Consider the following 20,274-nt stretch of genomic DNA (forward strand, 5'->3'; position numbering starts at 1 on the left):
TATTTCTTTTTATGAATAACTCCATGAGTCCTAATGAGGCAGATGATCTTTGTTGTTGGTTTGAGGCTGTGTAAAAGTGTCACTCCTCTGTTGTGTTTGTGATTATTCTTGTCAGTTGTTTAACAGCTGCACTTGATAATTCCATATGTTTCTGGGCATTGCAAATAATCAATTTTGTGTATTTTTCCCCCCTGTTTTACATGTTAGAATATTACCTGACTTATTCTGGCAATTGAACACATTACCTTGCGAATATGACACCACATAACACGACAGAAAGCTTTAAATTAAGTTGTAAAGTGTGACAGCTCTTATCGTGTCAGTTGCTGTGATTTATTTTCATTATTATTAAATCAGTTCAAACCAGTTGTAACCACCTGGAGCTTTTTGAGGCCCCCCTGCAGTTGTCTGGGACCTTCACAGTTATAGTTGCCTTCTTTGCCTGCTTGTAATCCAGCCCTGCCTGGCTGCAGTAGTAAATAATTGCCTCTAGTTTTAAAACATTTAAACCCCTCGTATCCGTTCATATCCTTAGGAACTCGGTGTTGTGTGTGTTTAATTCAACCAAATGTTGTCATCCGCTGTCACTTGACATGTTAAACAAATGTTTACTTGTTCGTTTTTAATGCATCTTTCTCTCTCTCTCTCGGCGTTTTTGCGTCGCTGTCACAAGTGGGCGGGCTCGTCTTTGCCGCGATTGGCCGTTGCTATGAAACGCCCCCGGACTGACAGCGCTCGGGCTTCCGGTTCATCCCGCCGTGCGCAGAAGTTGCTAGTCACAGGAGCCACAATGGCGTTTGTAGTCTCCTTCAGATAGGGCTGTGGATGATATTAAAATCCACCAGCATCGCCCTAAATATAGGCCAGGTTGACTCCCAGAGCCATTGATAATAAACTGGAACATCTACTGCACACGAAAATATTATGATTTCTAATCAATATTGAATTTATTAGGGGATAAAACTTTACATTAAAGGGAACATGTAAACAGTACCAACCGGGTCAAGTTTTCATTTTGTTCGAGCGTCTTTTAATGAAGGCACTTGGCTTGTTTCTGAATGCAGAGACCGTAATTCTGGGGAATATTAAAAAACACCTTTTACTTAAACTTGGCACCGGACAAAGGACAGCTTTCACAAAGGGACTTTTTTTCCTTTTTCTTTTTCACGAGTCAGCTTGCTAGCTCGCTAAGCTAAGCTAGGCTAGGCTAAGCTAAGCTAAAGAAACTGAGACGGAGACGCCACCACCACCACAATGCTCCGATGTTGTTTGTTGTTCCGGATCTTTTTCATTCATTGACTGACTGAATTTCAAAGTTCAGACTTTACAGCACTGGAAAACGACGGTGGCATTTTTTTGCGGGGTTTTGTTTTTGGTGAACTATGGAGGAGATGTCTGCGGACTGACTGAGCTGCTGCTGCTGCCGTTGAGGAGCAGGAGGAGCAAGCAGGAGGAGGACCGGACTGGACTGGACTGTGTGAGCGGCCTGGTGGTGTGTTTATTTTGTGTGTTTTTTCTGCTTAGTAACACCTTTTAGTTGTTTTTTTTATTTTTATTTTTATTTTTTTTTACTTCTCCTGTGAGTGAGTGAATGAATTGCCTGGACTACCGAGGCCCAGTCGCAGGAGAGGTACCGACGCCGGCGTGAGGGATGCCTGGGTCGGACCGACACCATGGGACCAAGAGGAAGCCGGAATCGAGCATCGGTGGTGGGGGGGCAGCAGCAGCAGCTGCACCGCCACACCACCAGACCCAGGCCGCCCCGAGTCATACCTCAGCGGGAGACATGATGACGAGCAAAGACGGCAACAAGGTGCACTTAAAATCTTCGATGTCCTCTTCGTCGTCTAACGTTACTGCTACTACTAAACGCAAACGGCATAAATCAACCAAACATCACCGGGAATCGTCATCATCCTCGGCGGCGGCGGCAGATTTTACCCTCGGCGGCGGCGATACGGCGCCTCCTGGTGGCGTCAGCGCGGTGAAGAAGCCTCTGGTTGAGTACGATGATATCAGCTCCGACTCGGACACTTTCTCGGACCTCCCACCGTCCTCCTCCAGGCCTTCTGCCGACAGGGGGGTCGGGGAGCGACTGCTGGAGCCCCCCTCTCCGGACTACGCCAACGACGATAACGACGACGACGGGGACGATATCGAAAGAGAAAGCGGCGTTAGGGAGAGCAGAGGGGGGCACCGACACTCCCGGAAAAAGTCCAACAAGGACCCTAATAAAAATAAAATCGCAGCAGAGTCTGGGAATGGGGAACGTGGGTACAAGAAAAAGAGCAGCAAAGACCGTGAGAAAGGGAGTTCCGGGAAGAGCAAGGAGAAGGCTGCGGCACCCGGAGCCTCATCCTCATCCAAGCGCCTGGTCCAGCAGCAGCAGCAGCAGCAGCAGCAGCAGCAGCAGCAGCAGCAGCAGCAGCAGCAGCAGCAGCAGCAGCAGCAGCAGCAGCAGCAGCAGCAGCAGCAGGAGGTGGGTGAGTCTAAACGCGGGGAGCTGATGCTCTCCTCCTCCCAGGTACAGCCTGCAGCAGCAGCAGCAGCAGCAGCAACAACAACCAGTGTAGGCAGCACTACTTCCTCCACATCCTCATCTCGCAGCAAGGAGAGCAGCCGCTCAGGGAAGTCTCGCAAAGACCGGCAGCAGAAGAGAGAAGGCCGCGGGGAGGGGGGCAGCAGCAGCAGCCGCTCCTCCTCCCAGAGGAACCGGGCGGACAGGGGCCACCGCAAGTCCTCCAAGAGCCACAAGTCGAGCCCCAAGGGCAAGTCTTCGAGTAGGGGTAGCCCCCGCCGGAAGGGCACGGCCACCAACACCACCAACACTGGCACCACCTCCTCCGCGCTGTCCCCCAGCCCCCGGAGAGCGGCCGGCAGTGAGAGCCCACCGGGCGGCGGAGGAGGGTACGGGCAGCAGGGGGATGACGGCTACTCCAGACGGAGGGTGACCCAGCAGAGCCCCAGCCCCTATGGGGACATGTCCCGCCGCAGCAGACAGAGATCGGACAGCCCCTATGGCAGCAGACACAGGTCTTCCAGCTACGAGAGGGACAGGGACAGCAGCCCCTACTCGAGGAGACGCTCCATCAGCCCATATGGTAACCGCAGGTCCTCCAGCACCAGCCCCATGTCCAGGTGAGTATATATGGCTGTGGTGGGTGTATATATATAGCTCTGGAAAAAAAAATAAAGAGACCACTCCAAAATGCTCTTAATAAATCAGCTTCTCTACATGTATGGCAGCCATCGATCCAAGTGTCTATTGAACTCTAACACAAGCACACCTCACTCTACTTAGCTGATCACCTGAACCAAATCATATTTTAATCACTGCTGTGATTGAAAATTGGGATTATTCCACCAATTTTGATTTCTAAACTCTTCCTAAGTTTAAAAAGTAGTGTTGGGTTGTTTTAAAATGAATATGAACTTGTTTTCTTTGCATTATACAAGGTCTGAAAACACCAGATTTTTTTTTGTTATTTTGACCTGTTGCCATTTTCTGCAAATAAATGCTCTAAATGACAATATTTTTATTTCCAATTTGGGATAAATTTGGTCAGTAGGTTAAAGAATGAAACAAAAGTTTTCATTTTACCCAAACACATAGCTATGAATAGTAAAACCAGAGGAACTGATCATTTTGAAGTGGTCTCTTCATGATTTTTTTCCCAGAGCTGTATATATTGGATAACTTACACACATTCACCTAGACAGGGTGGAAGTGTAAAATACCAGAGGCCATGTTGAGTGTTTCACTTAAATTAAGACTCATTTACCTAGTAATGATGATCTAGTGTTAGTTTTGCATAGTTTCCTGACACATCTTGACATTTTACGATCTGGGTTACTTAGCCTACTACTGACTGGGCTGTAGGCCAAACACACAAGCAGCCTGCACTGCACCGTCACTGTGAAGTCAGACAGACCTGTTGAACTGTCAGGAGTCCTTCTCCTTAATCAAATGTTACTGCTGCTACACAGGAATCTGGCTGCAAGAGTCAGCATGTACAGTATATACCGCATGTGTAGGAAGAAGGGAGGTGATTTTAAAACTATTAAAATGAGGCCATAGTTTTTATTTTTGCAGGGCAGGATGTCGGTAAAGCATGAGCTCTGGTTGGGACAATATAAACCTGATAGGTGTCATTCATTTAATCACTTTTGTACAGAAGATATAAGCTACTTTTCTCTCCTGAGGGCATCTAAATAAAAAAACCAAAAAAAAACCCCAAACTGCCACCTGGTGGTGAGAACACTTAACTTTTTAATATATTTCTTCCCAGATTAGATTTGTTGTAATAAGAATACCATGTCTAATGTCATCGTTTCTAGTTGCCATGTTTGGTTTTCTTAAAAAAAAAAAAACCCCAAAACTACATAAACTTTCTCAATTAACTTGAGATTTGTTCCTTGTATTTATCCAGAGAGAAACAGAGACCCATGTCTGTGTGAAAGCAAATGTTAAACCACTGAATTAGACAAGGAGCCGCCTCAGTTCAGTGTAAAGTTTTAGATCCAATCTGCCCTTTAGTTTATAGAGCAACAGTTGTTTCATTAATAATTTATCTACCGGTATATAATCTTTTAGATACTTTCAGGTTAGGTCCACATGATGTGATCTAAGTAAACTTAATTGATAAAGTTGAACTCTGTTCCTTTGTTTTCAAACATTTTCAGAGCATAAACAAATTTTTTTATTCTATTTTCTGTCTCAGTAGAATCTATTTATGGAAAGAATCTGTTCATGAAGTTGTTTGTGTTTGTTTCCTTCAGACGCTCAGGCCGCTCCCGGAGTCGCTCCCCTCTGCACTACTCCTCCTCCTCCCGCCGCTCCTCCTCCCGGTCCCGTTCCAAGAGGCAAAAGTCCTCAGCCGGAGCGGGCGCCGGTTCCCACAGCAGCCGGCCGGCGAGCCGCTCCCCCCCCTCCTCCCGCCTGCCGCTCAACTCCAGTCTGGGAGCCGAGCTGACGCGCAGGAAGAAGGAACGCCAGGCGGCAGAGGCGGCCGCTCGAGCCAGTGGCGGCGGCGGTGGTGGCACATCCACTCCTCCGCCTGTACGTAAACCTGCAGCCGCCTCCTCTTCCTCCTCCTCATCGCGGCCCGCTAAAGCCGAGGCTCCGCAGCCCGAGAAAGACTCGACGGCTGCAGCAGAACCTCAGCCGCCGCCGCCACTGCCGCCGCCGGCCGTGCAGCTACCCCCGGACGGTGAAGACCAGCCGGCGGCGCCTCTTCCTCCCTCTTCCTCCTCCGCCTCCTCTCCCGCGCCTCCTCCTCCTCAGCCCTCTCCCCCGGCGCCACCCGGCTCGGCCAACCAGATTCCTCCACCGCCGCCTCACGCAGAAACGACGAGTATTCAGCCCCCGACGCCCGCGACCGCATCGTCCCAGGCCAAGTCGCCGGCCCCGGTTCCCGCGCGCAGCCCCGTCCGCCCGACCGCGATGCACAAGACGTCGACTCTGCCCCTGCTGCCTTTGCCTCCGATGCTGCTGGGAAACGCTCAGGACAGGTGAGGACCCCCCACACACACACATATACAGTATGAATGACCTCATCCATGGAGTAACCTTTTACAGCAATGCCTTCTTTTATTCGCAAATAGCACAAGGATACATCTTTTATTTACATCTTTTAAAGGGATAGTTCAACATTTTGGCAAATTCTCCTATCACCATAATCCCTATAGTCACAGCAGTAAGTTCATTACCTTTATTTATCGGTGCATGTTGTTTTGAGATCGGCGGGGCAGAGACGTGAGCTGCTCAGTGAACACCTTATAAAGGTAATGAACCTGCTGCTATGACTATAGGGATTATGGTGAGAGGAGAATTTGCCAAAATGTTGAACTATCCCTTTAAGACACAATGTCTTTCCTGCAGCCACAATACTTTAGATTGAATTCAAACTCTTATACAGGAACGGTTATTTATCTATATTCTGTGATTGACAGCTCTGTGGTTCAGAGGTTTTCAAAGTGTGGAAAAGTGAGCGTCACAGAACACAAAGACCGTTGAGCCTCCTCCACTTACAGTCATCTGAAGTGCGTTTTCAGTTCACTCAGCTTGTGCGTAACAGGCAGAGTGCAGACTATGTGGGCGCATTATTATAATACCGCCTTAAAATAACGGTGAAATCCTGCGCCACTGACTCAAGAACAGGTCAGTCGCTCCCTGCTGCCTCAAGAAAGCCGAACTTTACCCATCACCTCATTTTAAGACCCACACTCTCAGGGTGAGCAAGTGTATTTGACATTTAAAGAACATAATTACAACTTCGTAAAAACACAAGTGGTTGGTTTTGCTTTGTTGTGGTCGATGTGGTGCTGCACTGTTTGTTGGACTGAATGTAGATCTCAGTTTGCTGCTCCCCTCTCTCTCTCTCTGTGGCTACTAAAATTTCATCCATGTGGTGTTTAGCTGACCAGATGTTTAAAGATATCTTTGGAGTTTATGTTTTTATCACAGACATAAAAGAGGGAGTGCAGCCTCATAAATAAATTTCATAAACATGCACAACCGATTAGCAGCTCCCTGTCTCTCACCTGAGTCTGTGTGTGATGCAGTTTGTGCGTTAATGTCTCTTCAAAGGGCAAAAAGAGCTTTTAGCAAGTCAATCAGAATTTAATACACCTGCTTTTACATGCAGAGAATTAAAAACTAATACTGAGGCTGGCCATGTTTAGCCATTTAGCTAACCCGGAAAACCTGTCTGGTTCGTTGATTTACACTTTATCACATGCACAACAGGGCTCCAGACTGCCCCTAAATGGAGGCATTTTGCCCCTACATTTTGAGACAGTGCAAGTAAAATTTCCATCTACTTGCGCATGTACGACCAGTAAAATTGCTGTTTTATTTTTAGCACTGGTGAAACATGAAAGGGATGACTGAAAGAATCTGGAATCTATCATTACAGGTGTCAGGTCAATGTGTGTGAGGATCATGAATGAAAAGGAAATGTGAATATTTGATTTACAAGTTGATTTACATTGCACGCACCTACATTTTCCGCTTGCGCTCCTAACATTTTAAGTTGGGGGTAAATAATGATCTTGTTTGTCTTTGAATCTTCTCTGCCCCTCCCTTAAGAGCTGCGTGGTTTTTCCCTGCACAGATGTTTTACCCTAAACAGATCTGGGAGGAACAATTAAGGATCTAATTTCTGTTTCTTCTCTTTTTCTCCTCATTTTTTTGTGCGTGACTGCGTGTGTATCTTTCACCATCAGTCCAAAGAAGTCCACCCCTCCTCAGAGGTCGTCTAGGAAGGACAAGGAAGTCCGCAGCCGGCCTTCGCTCATCGACCTTCCTCTACCACCCACGCTCGCCGGAGGTGAATCCTCTCCTCCACAGTCTCCCATCCGCCAGGCTCCTCCGCTCCCCCAGACCGCCCTTAAGAAGAGACCAAAGTCAGTTTCTTTAATCACTCACTCACCCACTTCCCTGCAGTCTGTTGTTAATCCCCACAGTTTTAAATCTAATCTCCTTTTTTGTTGTTGTTGTTGTTGTTGTTTCCAGGATTTGCTGCCCGCGATATGGTGAGCGCAAACACACCCAGAGTGACTGGGGAAAACGCTGTGTAGATAAATTCGATATAATTGGCATCATAGGGGAAGGCACCTATGGTCAGGTGTACAAGGCCAAGGACAAAGACACTGGTAAGGACTGGAATTAACTGGGTTATTATGGGGAATATTAAAAAAAACAAAAAAAAAACAAGATTTTAGAGATGAGATGATTAATCCGCCTCCTCTCTGAAACGCCCAGGGGAGCTGGTGGCTCTGAAGAAAGTGCGCTTAGACAATGAAAAGGAAGGATTCCCCATTACAGCCATCAGAGAGATCAAGATCCTGCGGCAGCTCAAACACCGCAGCGTCGTCAACATGAAGGAGATCGTCACCGACAAGCAGGATGCACTCGACTTCAAGAAGGACAAAGGTGAGAGGGTCGGAGAGGAAACAGTGAAACAGAGTGGAGTTGGTCCAGACCAGAATCACAGACCATAATGGATCACACATTGGAAATGTTTTTCCATTAGCGGTGACGTCACTGATTAGTTTGTGGCCAGAGCTGCATCATGGTGTCGATTTTCTTCCACTGCTGTTGTGCATTCAGCTCAGGGCTGTAAAACATAAAAACATTTTGCAGTGTGTTTTTGACTCTTCTCAGCACTGATTGGCTGCTCGTCACAGCCCATTATTCATTTGCCATTGTTGATTTGATAGTAGATATTTACAGTCGTGTTTGACCCTTCACTTTAAACATTTTTTTTTATTAGATTCCCGTCAGAGCTTAATTAAATTTAAGTTGAGCGTGTCACAGAAAGCCAGGGAGGATGTGAAGTTTTTTATTGTTTTATTTCTCTGACTCTTAATGGCACAAATTAAAATAAAACAAGTAAAAACCAGGAGTAATGTGATGGTTGCAGTTTGTTTTGGCAGCAGATAAAACGTTTTTTGTCACTTAGTGATGATTTAACCTTTAAAATTAACTCAAATCTTGTTTTTTTATTCATTATTTTCTTTTCAGTTCGTCTTACATAAACAAAATCCACTGCACAACAGAGTTGATATCCAAATAGGCAACACGGGATACCATAAAGAAATATATAATATGATAGAGAAAGAATTTAAAGTATAAAAGTAAAAATAATGTTATGTATTAAAGGAGTGGGCACGCTTTATATTTGACCCGTCTTTTTTTCTAGTACACATTAAATTGACACTACATCAACAGTGTAACTAGTTGTGTTCACACTACAGAAGGTCAACTGTTTCACTGATGTGTGTGTATATAATTATAAATGCGTCGTCCCTCTGGTTTCAGGGGCTTTCTACCTGGTGTTCGAGTACATGGACCACGACCTGATGGGCCTGCTGGAGTCGGGCCTGGTCCAGTTCTCCCACGAGCACATCCGCAGCTTCATGCGGCAGCTGATGGAGGGTCTGGACTACTGCCATAAGAACAACTTCCTGCACAGAGACATCAAGTGCTCCAACATACTGCTCAACAACAGGTAAAGAGCACCGACATCTACTGCAGCACCCACAGCACCCAGCCACTCAACAGTTCTGCATGTGTGTGTAACAGTTTGAAATGCAGCTGCAGCCTGTAAATACTCAGAGTAACGATCGCAGCGCTGTTATTTGGAGGTGCGTCAGCAGCAAAAGCTAATTACACTGCTACTAATTTAATGGAGCGATTCAAATAACAACAGAGGAGAAGAAGAAGAAGAAGAAGAACAGCGGGTTCCTGCAGATGGTTGCTCAGAACAAGTCTGCATCCAAACTGCAAATATTATAGGATGCATGAGTGGACTGAGCTGAACGAGCTGTGCAAGATAAGATGCTAATGTATTTACACAGAGGGGAAAATAAGTATTGAATGCTTCAACATTTTTCTTAGAAAATATATTTCTAATAGAGCTATTGACATGAAACTTTCACCAGATGTCTGCAACAACCCAAGTAAGGCACATATACAAAGAAATCCAAACATTTATGTCCATAAATTAAGTAATGTGTAATAAAGTGAAATGACACAGGGAATAAGTATTGAACACATGAAGAAAAGGAGGAGGTGCAAAAAGGTAAAGAAGCAGCTGGAGTCTGTCAGTATTTAGAAAGTCATCCTGTCCTCTGTCAGTGTAAAGTAATATAAGCTGCTTTAGCCCAAATTGACGCCTATAAAAAGGTTTCTCATCACCAAGGTGTCACACAGGAAGCATCTCATGATGGGGAAAAGCAAAGAGCTTCTCGAGACCATCAGAAACTGATGCTGCAGAACAAACTGATGCATCGGTTACAGATGTGTCTGAATGCACCGTTTTATCCGTTAGTGCCGTTAATCTGGAACTGAAAAGAACATTTTACCATAAACTGGCCACGACCAGGTCAAAAGAAAACTAAGAGGATGTCCAAGATCCAAGGATCACTGACAGAGCTTTAGAGAGACCCTACAGTTGTATAAAAACAATGAGTAATGCACTCAACCACCATGGCCTCTATGCTGCTCACCATGCAGATCTATTGACGCCTTCAATACTTGTTTTCCCTGCTGTGTTTAAAAAAAAAAGATGAATAAATAAAACATGAGTTTTGCTGCTTGATGAAGCGTTGAGAGTTTGTTGCAGCTGCTGCCTCAGATCCACGCAGCTCACTGTCAATAGTCAAGTGGAGTTTGGACGTTTGCACCATGTGACTGCTGAGTTTGGACCAAAGCTTTATTGTTTTGGTCTTTTAACGTCTCTAAGTTCCTTGTAAGATAAGACATTGTCACCGGCAGCAGAGTGGGAAGTGAACACTGTAGGGACAATACCAAATACAAAATAAGAAGAATTCAAAGATTTTTATTGTCAACATGTCTCTATATTTCCAGGCCGTTTCTCTCTCACCTTAGAATAAACAGTACAAGATATAGATGAAACACTCTAGAAAAATAAAATATAATATAATATATAAAAGTGGCAGTAGTGCAGATGGTACAGTAAGGTACAGGACAGATTGTAGTAAAGTGTAACAGAAACAGATCAGATATTTCTATGCAACATTTTAAAATCAGCTTGAACATCACTGGTGTCAGGTTTAATGGATTTCCTCTCTCTGTAGTTCTTCAATGATTTTTGTGTCTAAACTCAAAGAACTGATTCAGAACATCCCTCTGGTTTTTCCGGCCGTTGTGTTGTTGTATAATGTCGTTAGTGTAGCTGTCAGTGATGTAACAGCGTCTCTCTGTCTGATGCTCAGTGCTGCGGCCGCTAATCTTCACCTCTTTATCATCTGTGTCTGTGTCTTTTTGTTCAGAGGTCACATCAAACTGGCTGACTTTGGTTTGGCCCGACTTTACAATTCAGAGGAAAGGTAAGACCAGAGAGAGAGAGTGTGTGTATGTTTCATCTGATGGAGTGTGTGTAGTGAAAATCAGATGTGATTTAAATCTTCATGCTGGTTGAAGCAGGAGTGAAACCTCATCATGAGTTTCAGTCGTTGCCCACTAGGTGGAGCTGTCTCCTTGTTAGAAACAGCTGATATAAACCTGAATCTGCCTCCCATGTCTCTCTTCAGTCGACCGTACACTAATAAAGTAATCACACTATGGTACCGGCCCCCGGAGCTGCTGCTGGGAGAGGAGAGGTACTCTCCAGCCATCGACGTCTGGAGCTGTGGGTGAGTCTCACACTGACCATGCACTCCCATTCATGTGACACAATGTTTAGTTTAGTCTAGTTTAATTTATTTGGTCCATTCATTGAAAAAAGAAAATGAAAAACAGTTTGATACAAAAATAAATAATGCAACTCCTGAATAAAAGGCGGCAGAAAGAAGGCATGGTGACAAAACGGAGCAATCTCTCAGTAACACCTTGAGGCGATTGGTTCAAATTCAGTAGAAACACACCTGGACAAACTGGCAGGATTGTTGTACCTGATGGTCAAAAGTTGAAAAAATAAATAAAAGACAAGGAAGCAAATATTTTAACCTCCTCAAGAGAATCCAGTGACTCAGGGATGAATTTGGTTTCCTCAAACACCTGTTGGCTGTTGCTTAAGACTCAATCCACAGCAATCCTGACAACATGTGAAACAAATAATTAATATTTTAAATGACTCCGGATCAGTGGAGATGTAACCCTGAAACCCCCAATTTCAATCGACTCCTTCTCCGCTCCATTCCGACTCCGTTGCGAACGCAAACGCAACGGACAAACTTTCAAATCGTAAATCATCACTTTGTCAACATTTTGTTTCACCCACTAGCACAAACAACAAGTCATTAGTCAGTCAGAAGGAACCTGAAGCTCTCAGGACGTCATGGATGAAAAAACAATATTCATAGAGGTGGAAAATCGCAATATTTTATGATACAACTCATCCGTTCTGCAAGAACACAAACACAAAGTTAAAAAAAAAAAATACAGAGTGATGTTGAACAGCAAATCAATGTTGTTTCCATTTTAATCTCACTTGATACATGGCTGTTATCACGATAGTTTGTAGTTCTCTGGTGATTTCGGGTCTCCAGCTGCTCTGACCTCGGATCAGAGACAAAACACATCCAGTGGGTGAGAGTTGGACACGTCAAACTGAGCTGAACTATATCAGAGTTGTAACGGAGCGGAAATGGAGTCGAAGGAAACTGAGGGTCAGAGTAGTGGAAGCAGACTGTTATAGATTATTGTCTAATTAATTCCTAGAATAATAGATAAATAAATCAATTCTATATATAAAAGCCTCGTCTTTCTCATGTGGTGTGTTTACTGTGTGATTGTTTTATTGTCTCACAACCTCAGGTGCATTTTGGGAGAGCTCTTCAAAAAGAAGCCCATCTTCCAGGCCAACCAGGAAATTCTGCAGCTGGAGCTGATCAGGTAGGTAACCCCCCATCCTCCCCTCCCTCACTCCCTCCATCATCCCAACAGCCTCCTCCCTGCTTCAGAAATACTGACCTCTGACCTCTGACCTCTGACCTCTGTGTCGTCTTCCTCAGCCGTCTGTGTGGGAGTCCCTGTCCCGCCGCGTGGCCCGACGTCATCAAACTCCCGCTCTTCAACACCATGAAGCCCAAGAAGCAGTACCGACGGCAGCTGAGGGAGGAGTTCGCCTTGTACGTCGCCACGCTTTAACTTTCTCCATCGAACCAGCTCTGATCGACTCTTACGCTGTGTCTCAATTTGAATACTTCCACGAGTACACTGCCATGTAGTATACTATCTACACTATGTACTCAGGTAGTGTCGTCTCAAATCAAATACTGTCGTTGTGACCTTATGGTTGCCAACGTCTTCTTTTTTTTTGGGATGCTACTGTCGCCCGTCAACACATCTACCGACTAGTTTGTTATTTCAATTAGCGATAATGAACCTGGTACACACATGAAGACTTTCTAAATCCCAACAGATTTTTTTTTTCATCTGTGAGAGACCCCACACATGAAGATAAAAAAATCTTTGAACAGTTTTGATCATATTGTGTGTGGTGTGCTCCAATATTCCAAATACAGCACACCGCACACATAAAGATTTGTCTTATGACACAGTAGAGTCTCGTCCCCTTATGCAAGAAATCTGAGTTTCACTTTGTTGATGGCAGCCATACTACATACAGTTTGTTATGCTTCGTGTTCTTCAGTCAGCTCGCTTCTTTATTTAGATTTGACTGTAATATCATGAAAGTTGAGTTGACGTCGCAACAATCTGTATTCATTTATCTATATTCAGTATTTCGATCCTGGTTGGTGGTTGTTGTACGCGACATAAAGCTGCCTATATACGAACAAGAGTTTTTTAAAAAGCAGCAGGCTTTACTTACTTGTGTGCGCCACCTGTTTAATGTGAGGTGGAGATCACGGCTCCTCTCACCGGCGGAAAACATTGAGCTACCGATAAGTTGATTTCCATATATTGTATTCTGCTACGTAGCCAAGATGGCGATCGTTCAGAGTGGGCAGTGTCCATCGTTCCACACTCAACTTTCTGACTGTTATGAGTGAACTTCGAGTAAACTGCATTTTGACATACTTGTCAGTGTGAACGCACTTACATAATGGTTAGCATAAGTACTGAAGTATTTGAGCTGAGACGCAGCTTTTGATTTGTCTGTTTTCTGCATCTAAACCGTCTCTCTCTCCCTCTGTCTCTGTTCTCCAGTTTACCAACTCCTGCCCTCGACCTGCTGGACCGAATGTTGACCCTTGACCCTGCGCGGCGCTGCACAGCGGAGCAGGCCCTGCACTGTGACTTCCTGCGCGACGTGGAGCCCAACAAGATGCCGCCACCAGAGTCAGTGACTGAAATATTCAAAACAGACAGTAGCCACGTTTCCATCCAAAGTGATTCGAATTACTGGGAAATGCGCATTAAAATAAATTTAAATCCTGTGTGTTTCCATTAACAGTACGGACCTCGTCCACGTTGTTTAGCAATTTGAACACATTAGCGCGATTTAGCACATATGTTTATTACCGTCACAACGCAACCTGTCCATGTGCCCGTGTGTGTGTGTGCATGTGAGAGAGAGAGTCGCGGCCACCACAGACTTTATATGGGAAATGCTGGATGCGCTGGTTGATAAGTTTCCTTTTTACTGAGGAGGAATTGGCTTTATGCACAGCTCCACTACTTCCTGAAATAAGCCAGCTCGTTTATTTCCTGTTTTACGTTATTGGACAAACTGATTAATCCAGGTGTGTCTGACCTCACAACAATGGTCAGACACACCTGGATTAATCAGTTTGTCCAATAATGTAAAACAGGAAATAAAGGAGCTGGCTTATTTCAGGAAGTAGTGGAGCTGTGCATAAAGCCCATTATGACGAACTGTGCAGTGGAAAGGGGTGCAAAGTAATGGTAACTGGTAGTGGAAACCCTGCTTTAACATGTTTTAACATATAAAAGAAAAAAAACATCAATCAGAAGGTGTGGGGGCTTTTATTTTGCCGTGGCGGTGCGCCACGATCAATTACATGTAGCCGAAACCCTGTTGTCTTGTGAGTGAACTGCAAACACGGGAGCAGTTGGGGTGAAAGTGCACTACGTTACACTTAATTCAAATGCAGCTGTTTCCATCCCTTTCAAATCAACCAAAACCCGGCCATAGCGAGCGTATTTCAGTTTGTGCGAACCAGGGGATTTTAGTTCGAATTACGGCGTTTCCATCATAATTTTCCGATGCAATACTTCTAGATGCACATCTAAACACGCTGATGGAAACGTGACTACTGAATACTTTGTCCTTCCTGCTGTCCTTCATTTTTATCATTTTTATTTTTTTCAACCCACCCATGTCTGTCCCTCTCCTCTGTCCTCAGTCTCCCCCATCATCAGGACTGTCACGAGCTGTGGAGTAAGAAGAGACGGCGTGCGCGTCAGAGCGGCGTGCCCGAAGATGTGCCTGTGCCCAAAGTGCCCCGCAAAGACACGACGGGGACGTCGAGCGGAGAAAACAGTCGGCCCCAGAGCAGCCCGGCCGGAGCCCCCCCTCCCCCGCCGGGGAAACCGCCCTCCACGGCAAACTTAGAGAGTCAGTTGTCAGGTAACACGGACTGAGAGAGACACAGAGAGAGATGTTTCTGTTATTAAATGTTTCAATAATCTGTTTCCAATACAAAACAAAATGCAAAGAGTGGTGACTGAAAAGAAAAAGAAGCTTCTGTGCTTGATTCAGAAAGGAGCGTTCAAATGTCAGACTGAAATATCAAACTAACGGCGCCTGGTTTCAACCACGACACGTTTTCCTCAGGGGTTATTGTTTATTGAGGATCTCCATTAGTCGATCCTCTTAAAATGTTCACGTTATAAATTATAACAATACACAGATCTAGTTATAATAAAAGAAAGAAAAAATAGTAACAATTCCCAAAACTTTAAAATTTTAAAATACAGGAGCAGGAGGAAAAGGACAAAGTGGGAAGCGGGAAGCAGGAAGCAGTTGCAGGTTGTGATTGGATAAAAGAAGCGAAAATTTGCACATTTGGATTTTATCGTGTTACGTGCGGATCCCCGTTCACATAAGTTTTAGTTTAGTTTATTTATTTGTTTCATTCATCGAAAAATTAAAACCAAACAACTAAAAACAAAAGACAATAATGCAACTCCTGAATGAAAGGGGGCAGAAAGACACAAATTTATATTGTCTACCACTTTTTTCAAGAAAACCAATTCACAATTCAGATAGTATAGTATGTATCCAAGCAAAGAAGAAATGGAAGAAGAACAACTACAACAAAAGTAGCATAAAATAAGTTTGAGATATATCTGCTGACCAACCTTCTACTCATCATCCTGGTAATCCTAGGATTAATCCTAGTATTAAAGAGGAACTATGCAAGTCCGGTTGCTTGTTCTCCATTTTGCTAACACTCCTCTCGGCCATGTGCATTTGTTTACAACGGAACTGACGAAAAAATCAATCCATGGAGCGGTGGATAACGTTATATAACATATAAGACGATACAACGTGTATATCTGTGTAGTCTTAACTGTCATAAACAAAAGATTACGGGTTACGGAGCACGTTTGAGAGCTGGGACACCGAGTAACTACACTGATGTTGCAGGTTGGTTTTCAGCCGTGAGACGCCAGGTGAAGACAGAGAGCCTCCGTTCTCACTTGTAACAAGTCACAAGTCATGTAGTTAACGATCACAATTACTCCAGAGCTTTTTAATGAAGGTAAAAATGTAGCAGAGCCACAGGAGAAATCCTGCTTAGTTCCTCTTTAAGATACAGAGGTGACAGGAGCTGAAGAAGAGCGATTTGAAGATGACGAGCAACAGGTGGTCGAACCTGAACTCAGGATGTTGTGGTTTTTTCTTGTCAGTGTGTTAATCTGATGTGAGGGCGGTTTGTGCCTGTGAATCACGGTACTGGCCCTTCTGGTTTTCTCACGTTTGAATTGTGGCCGTGTGAATGTGTGTGTGTGTGTGTGTGTGTGTGTGTGTGTGTCCAGGCCTGGGAGCCGTGGCCGAGCAGCTGAACCAGACGGAGCTGGCCGTGCTGCTGAACCTGCTGCAGGGACAGACGGACCTCAGCCTGCCCCAGGTGGCCCAGCTCCTCAACCTGTCCAACCCAGAGACCCTCAGCCAGTCGCTGTCCGCGCTCAGCGAGGCCTCCGACCACCAGGGGGCGCAGGAGGACCAGAACCAGTCCCAGAACCAGTCCCAGTCCGCCGCCCGGTCCCAGCCGCCGGAGCCCCCTCCCGAGCCCCAGGAGCCGTCGCCGACGTCCGGGGAGCCGCCGCTGAGCCAGGAGGAGCAGGCCAACCTGCTGGCTCTGCTGCTGGGCCACATCATCAAGCCTCAGGCCGAGGAGCAGGCCGACGAGAGCAACGGCGTCCAATCAGAGGAGGCTCTAACGCGCGGCTCGTCCGCCTCTACTACTGATCGCAAGGGCAAGTCTGGGTTTAGTCTCTAGGGGGCCGAGGCAGGCAGGGTCAGGTGGAACTCACTGGGGACTGAAAGAGAGAAAGAGAGGAGAGAGGAGAACAAACAGGAGCTATTTACTCTACACTATACAAAGTAATCATGTTAGACTTCCTGCAGAAATCAGCAGAATGAAAACAAATTCACTAAATGAATTGGGCTTTTAGACGTCGTACACTGCAAAAACTCAAAAAATTGTCTTATTTCTTGTCAAAATGTCTAATTTCTAGTCAAAAATAAACTCTTTTCGCTTCAAATAAGACTCATCACCTAAAAATTAACTTGTTTTTAGATCATTTTCATTTGTTTCAAACAAACTTTCACTTGAAATAAGTAGAAAACATCTGCCAGTCAGATTTTTCTACTTATTTCAAGTGAAAATATGCTAGAAAGAAGTAAAAAAAAAAGTGTCTAAAAACACTAAAATGAGTTTTATTTTAAGTATAATGAGTAGAAATTACATTTTTGACTAGAAATGAGACAAATATTCTTGGTAAGATTTTGAGTTTTTGCAGTGTATGATGAGTCCCCCCTCCCCTCCTTTATCCCTGACATTCCTAAACACACACACACATGAACCTGCAGAAGGAGAAATAACAGAGCCTGTGTTGAGTTGACCTGTCTGTCTGGTTGTCTGTCTTCATGTGACGCTGGTGACCGGTCGAAGGGTTCGGTGGCACACAACGGGGAAGGGGGGGCGTCTCTTTTCTTGTCTACTCAATAAAACCAGAAGTTTTAGTTTTATTTCATTTGAGTAAAAAAAAAGAAGAAAGGTTCACACTGTATTTGTTCCCTTCCACGTTCCTCCTCTTCTTCTTCTTCATTTTCTCCCTCTCACAGTCTTTGTTTCTGTATCTGTCCCCATTTCCCCCCTGCTCCCCCACCCACCCACCCACCCACATGTTTTTTCCTTCCTCACTTCCTCATCCTCATCATAAAGCAGGTGTCATGGATTCTTCACAGTAAAAGGATGTTGCTTTAAAACAAAGAAACCAGTCTGTAATTGTCAGCCTTTTTATGAAGAAAGTCTAATAAATTATCAAGTGGAAAAATAAATGTTTTGAATCTTTTAGACCTCACCTGCATGTGTTTCTTTTTAACTTTTTGGTTTTGTCACACATTTCTTCTTTTTTTTTCTTTTTTTCCTTTTTGTTTTCAACTGTTCACTCGGATATTAGTTTAAAAAAAGAAAAAAAAAAGAAAAGCAAAACAAAATGTGATTAGCAAGTGGAATAAAGCTGTTCACTCTGCAGCCGGCGCTGGTTGAATGGTAACTGCACACTGATCCTGTCGTGGTCGGCGGAGAAAAAAAACAAAGAACAAAAAAAAATGCACAAAATTTGCTGAAAACCATCTCCTGCTCTTTTTTTTTATAATACTTAAAAAAAAAAAAAGAACAACCTCTCCCACACAAGTGGCCCAGCTCCTCCTGAAGTTTCTCACCTAGCTCCACCACATCCCCCCCCTCTTGTTTAAAGAAGCTGCTTCACTTCAATATTTGACTTTGACTTTTATTTCATAAACACAGAAGCAGCGACAATCAAACTGTATTTTTTTCTCCATCATCAACACTGAACCTTTATTTTATTTACATATTGTAACTTTAATGTTTTAAGATCTTAGTATTTCCAGCATCAACACCTCAGTGACTGTAGCTTCATAAAAACCAGTAGTTAATGATATTTAGTTGTAGTAAGTTGTGTTGATGAAGCTGCTGCAGCTGCAGAGCTCTGACCTCTGGTGGCGAAGGACAGAACGTCACGTCAGCGTTGTGTAACTCCACGTCCGACCCTGAGGTTTAAATATGTTGGAGCTGTTAAAGTAAAGTAAAAATAGGCAAATGAAACTAAGAGATGATACAGATGTGGACAGGAAACATCTGCCAGATGTGCCTTGATGCCTAACGTGTCTGTCTGTTTGTCCTCTGTCCTCTGTCCTGTAGACGGTGCAGTGTCCAAAAAGAAACGCCTCGGCTCCAACCAGGTGGCGGCGTCCCGTGAGCAGCGCCCGCCCTCTCCGTCTGGACCGCCTCCGCCTCCAGCTCCGAATCCTCCTCACCATGGAAACGCTCAGCAGCATCAGCAGCAGTCGTCGGCGGCAACGGGCAGCGCGGAGACGCAGCCGAGCCAGGACATCAGCCCGGCGGTGGCGGCGGCGCTGCTCCAGCTCATCTCTCAGCAGGACTCGGACGGCGGGGCCGGGGTCTCGCAGAGCGCCAAGGACCCCCCGCCCCCGCCCCCCGCGGACTCTCCACCCAAACCCTCCGCTGCTGCCGAGGCCTCGGTTGCTCTGGTGACCGCCACCACAACTACAACCAACGCCGCCGCCGCCGCTGCTCAGTTCCCCAAGGACCAGGACCTCCGTTTTTCCCACGGAGCCGCCCGCTGACCCTCAGTAACCCCCTCAATTCCCCCCTCCCCTCCTTATGAGATGGCTTGAGCCCCAGGTACCACCCGGCCCAGGTGCATCATGGGAAGAAGAAGGCTCCAGTCAGTCAGAGGGAGCGAGAGCTGAACATGAATGTCTGAAAGAAAAGAGATTAAAGGTCTTTTCAGGTTCGGAGTAAGAAGAAGAAGAAGAGACCCCCCCCCCCCCCCCCCGACCCCCCCTCCACCACACACACACACCTCCTGTTTGGACCTGGTCCGTCTCTTTTTTTTCACTCTTAGTGAAGTTTTGCCTCCAGGTCGAGTCCCCCCTTAACCCTAACCCTTAAAGGGATAGTTCAACATTTTGGCAAATTGGCCCATTGCCATAATCCCTATAGTCATAGCAGAAGGTTCGTTACCTTTAATTGTCGGTGCAAGTTATTTTTAGAACGGCAGAGCAGAGCCGTGAGCTGCTCAGAGCTACACTATGGAGGCTCATGGGATTTCTTGGTTTCCCTCATCATCAAACTCATCAAATACACAATCCAACAACTCCAAAACGCTCTGGTGGACAAGTTGTGACCTGCACATTCACCACGCTATGAGATAATAACACAACGTTACCAGACAGAGTTGTTTTAGAGGTAAATACAGAGACTGCTTGCTGAAAAACTGCCCCTGAAGGCAACGTGCATCAGCGGTTTTGCATGAATTTACCTCGAAAACAACTCTTGTCTGGTAACGTTGTGTTATTATCTCATAGCGTGGTGAATGTGCAGGTAACAACTTGTCCACCAGAGCGTTTTGGAGTTGTTGGATTGTGTATTTGATGAGTTTGATGATGAGGGAAACCAAGAAATCCCATGAGCCTCCATAGTGTAGCTCTGAGCAGCTCACGGCTCTGCTCCGCCGTTCTAAAAACAACATGCGCCGACAATTAAAGGTAACGAACCTACTGCTATGATGACTATAGTGATAATGCCAATGGGCCA

At 45.2% G+C, this 20,274-nt stretch overlaps 1 protein-coding gene across 2 annotated transcripts; it reads left to right on the plus strand.

Moving 5' to 3' along the window:
• The first annotated feature begins 758 nt into the window (after window positions 1–758).
• Window positions 759–19,699, plus strand: cdk12 (cyclin dependent kinase 12). 2 transcript variants are annotated; one of them, XM_083977349.1, is made up of 15 exons: window positions 759–2,374; window positions 2,423–3,138; window positions 4,780–5,511; window positions 7,228–7,407; window positions 7,517–7,656; window positions 7,766–7,936; window positions 8,825–9,014; window positions 10,801–10,857; window positions 11,062–11,163; window positions 12,287–12,364; window positions 12,484–12,600; window positions 13,643–13,774; window positions 14,803–15,026; window positions 16,442–16,882; window positions 18,856–19,699. In XM_083977349.1, exons 1-15 carry the CDS (start codon window positions 1,652–1,654, stop codon window positions 19,299–19,301), a joined length of 4,449 nt encoding a protein of 1,482 aa, XP_083833475.1. In that variant the 5' UTR covers window positions 759–1,651; the 3' UTR covers window positions 19,302–19,699. The 2 variants fall into 2 exon arrangements, with proteins under 2 accessions (XP_083833475.1, XP_083833474.1); XM_083977348.1 differs by having other exon boundaries at window positions 759–3,138.
• The last annotated feature ends 575 nt before the right edge of the window (window positions 19,700–20,274 follow it).

The sequence above is a fragment of the Trachurus trachurus genome, assembly GCF_905171665.1.
Source record: "Trachurus trachurus genome assembly, chromosome: 8".
Classification (NCBI taxonomy): domain Eukaryota; kingdom Metazoa; phylum Chordata; class Actinopteri; order Carangiformes; family Carangidae; genus Trachurus; species Trachurus trachurus.

What these genes read in the sequence shown, in the direction of transcription:
- cdk12 (XM_083977348.1), top strand. Translation starts at nt 1,652, where the DNA reads ATGCCTGGGTCGGACCGACACCATGGGACCAAGAGGAAGCCGGAATCG. An exon ending in AACATACTGCTCAACAACAG is followed by an intron (nt 9,015 to 10,800) that starts GTAAAGAGCACC and finishes CTTTTTGTTCAG; the next exon opens with AGGTCACATCAAACTGGCTG. An exon ending in CTTTACAATTCAGAGGAAAG is followed by an intron (nt 10,858 to 11,061) that starts GTAAGACCAGAG and finishes GTCTCTCTTCAG; the next exon opens with TCGACCGTACACTAATAAAG.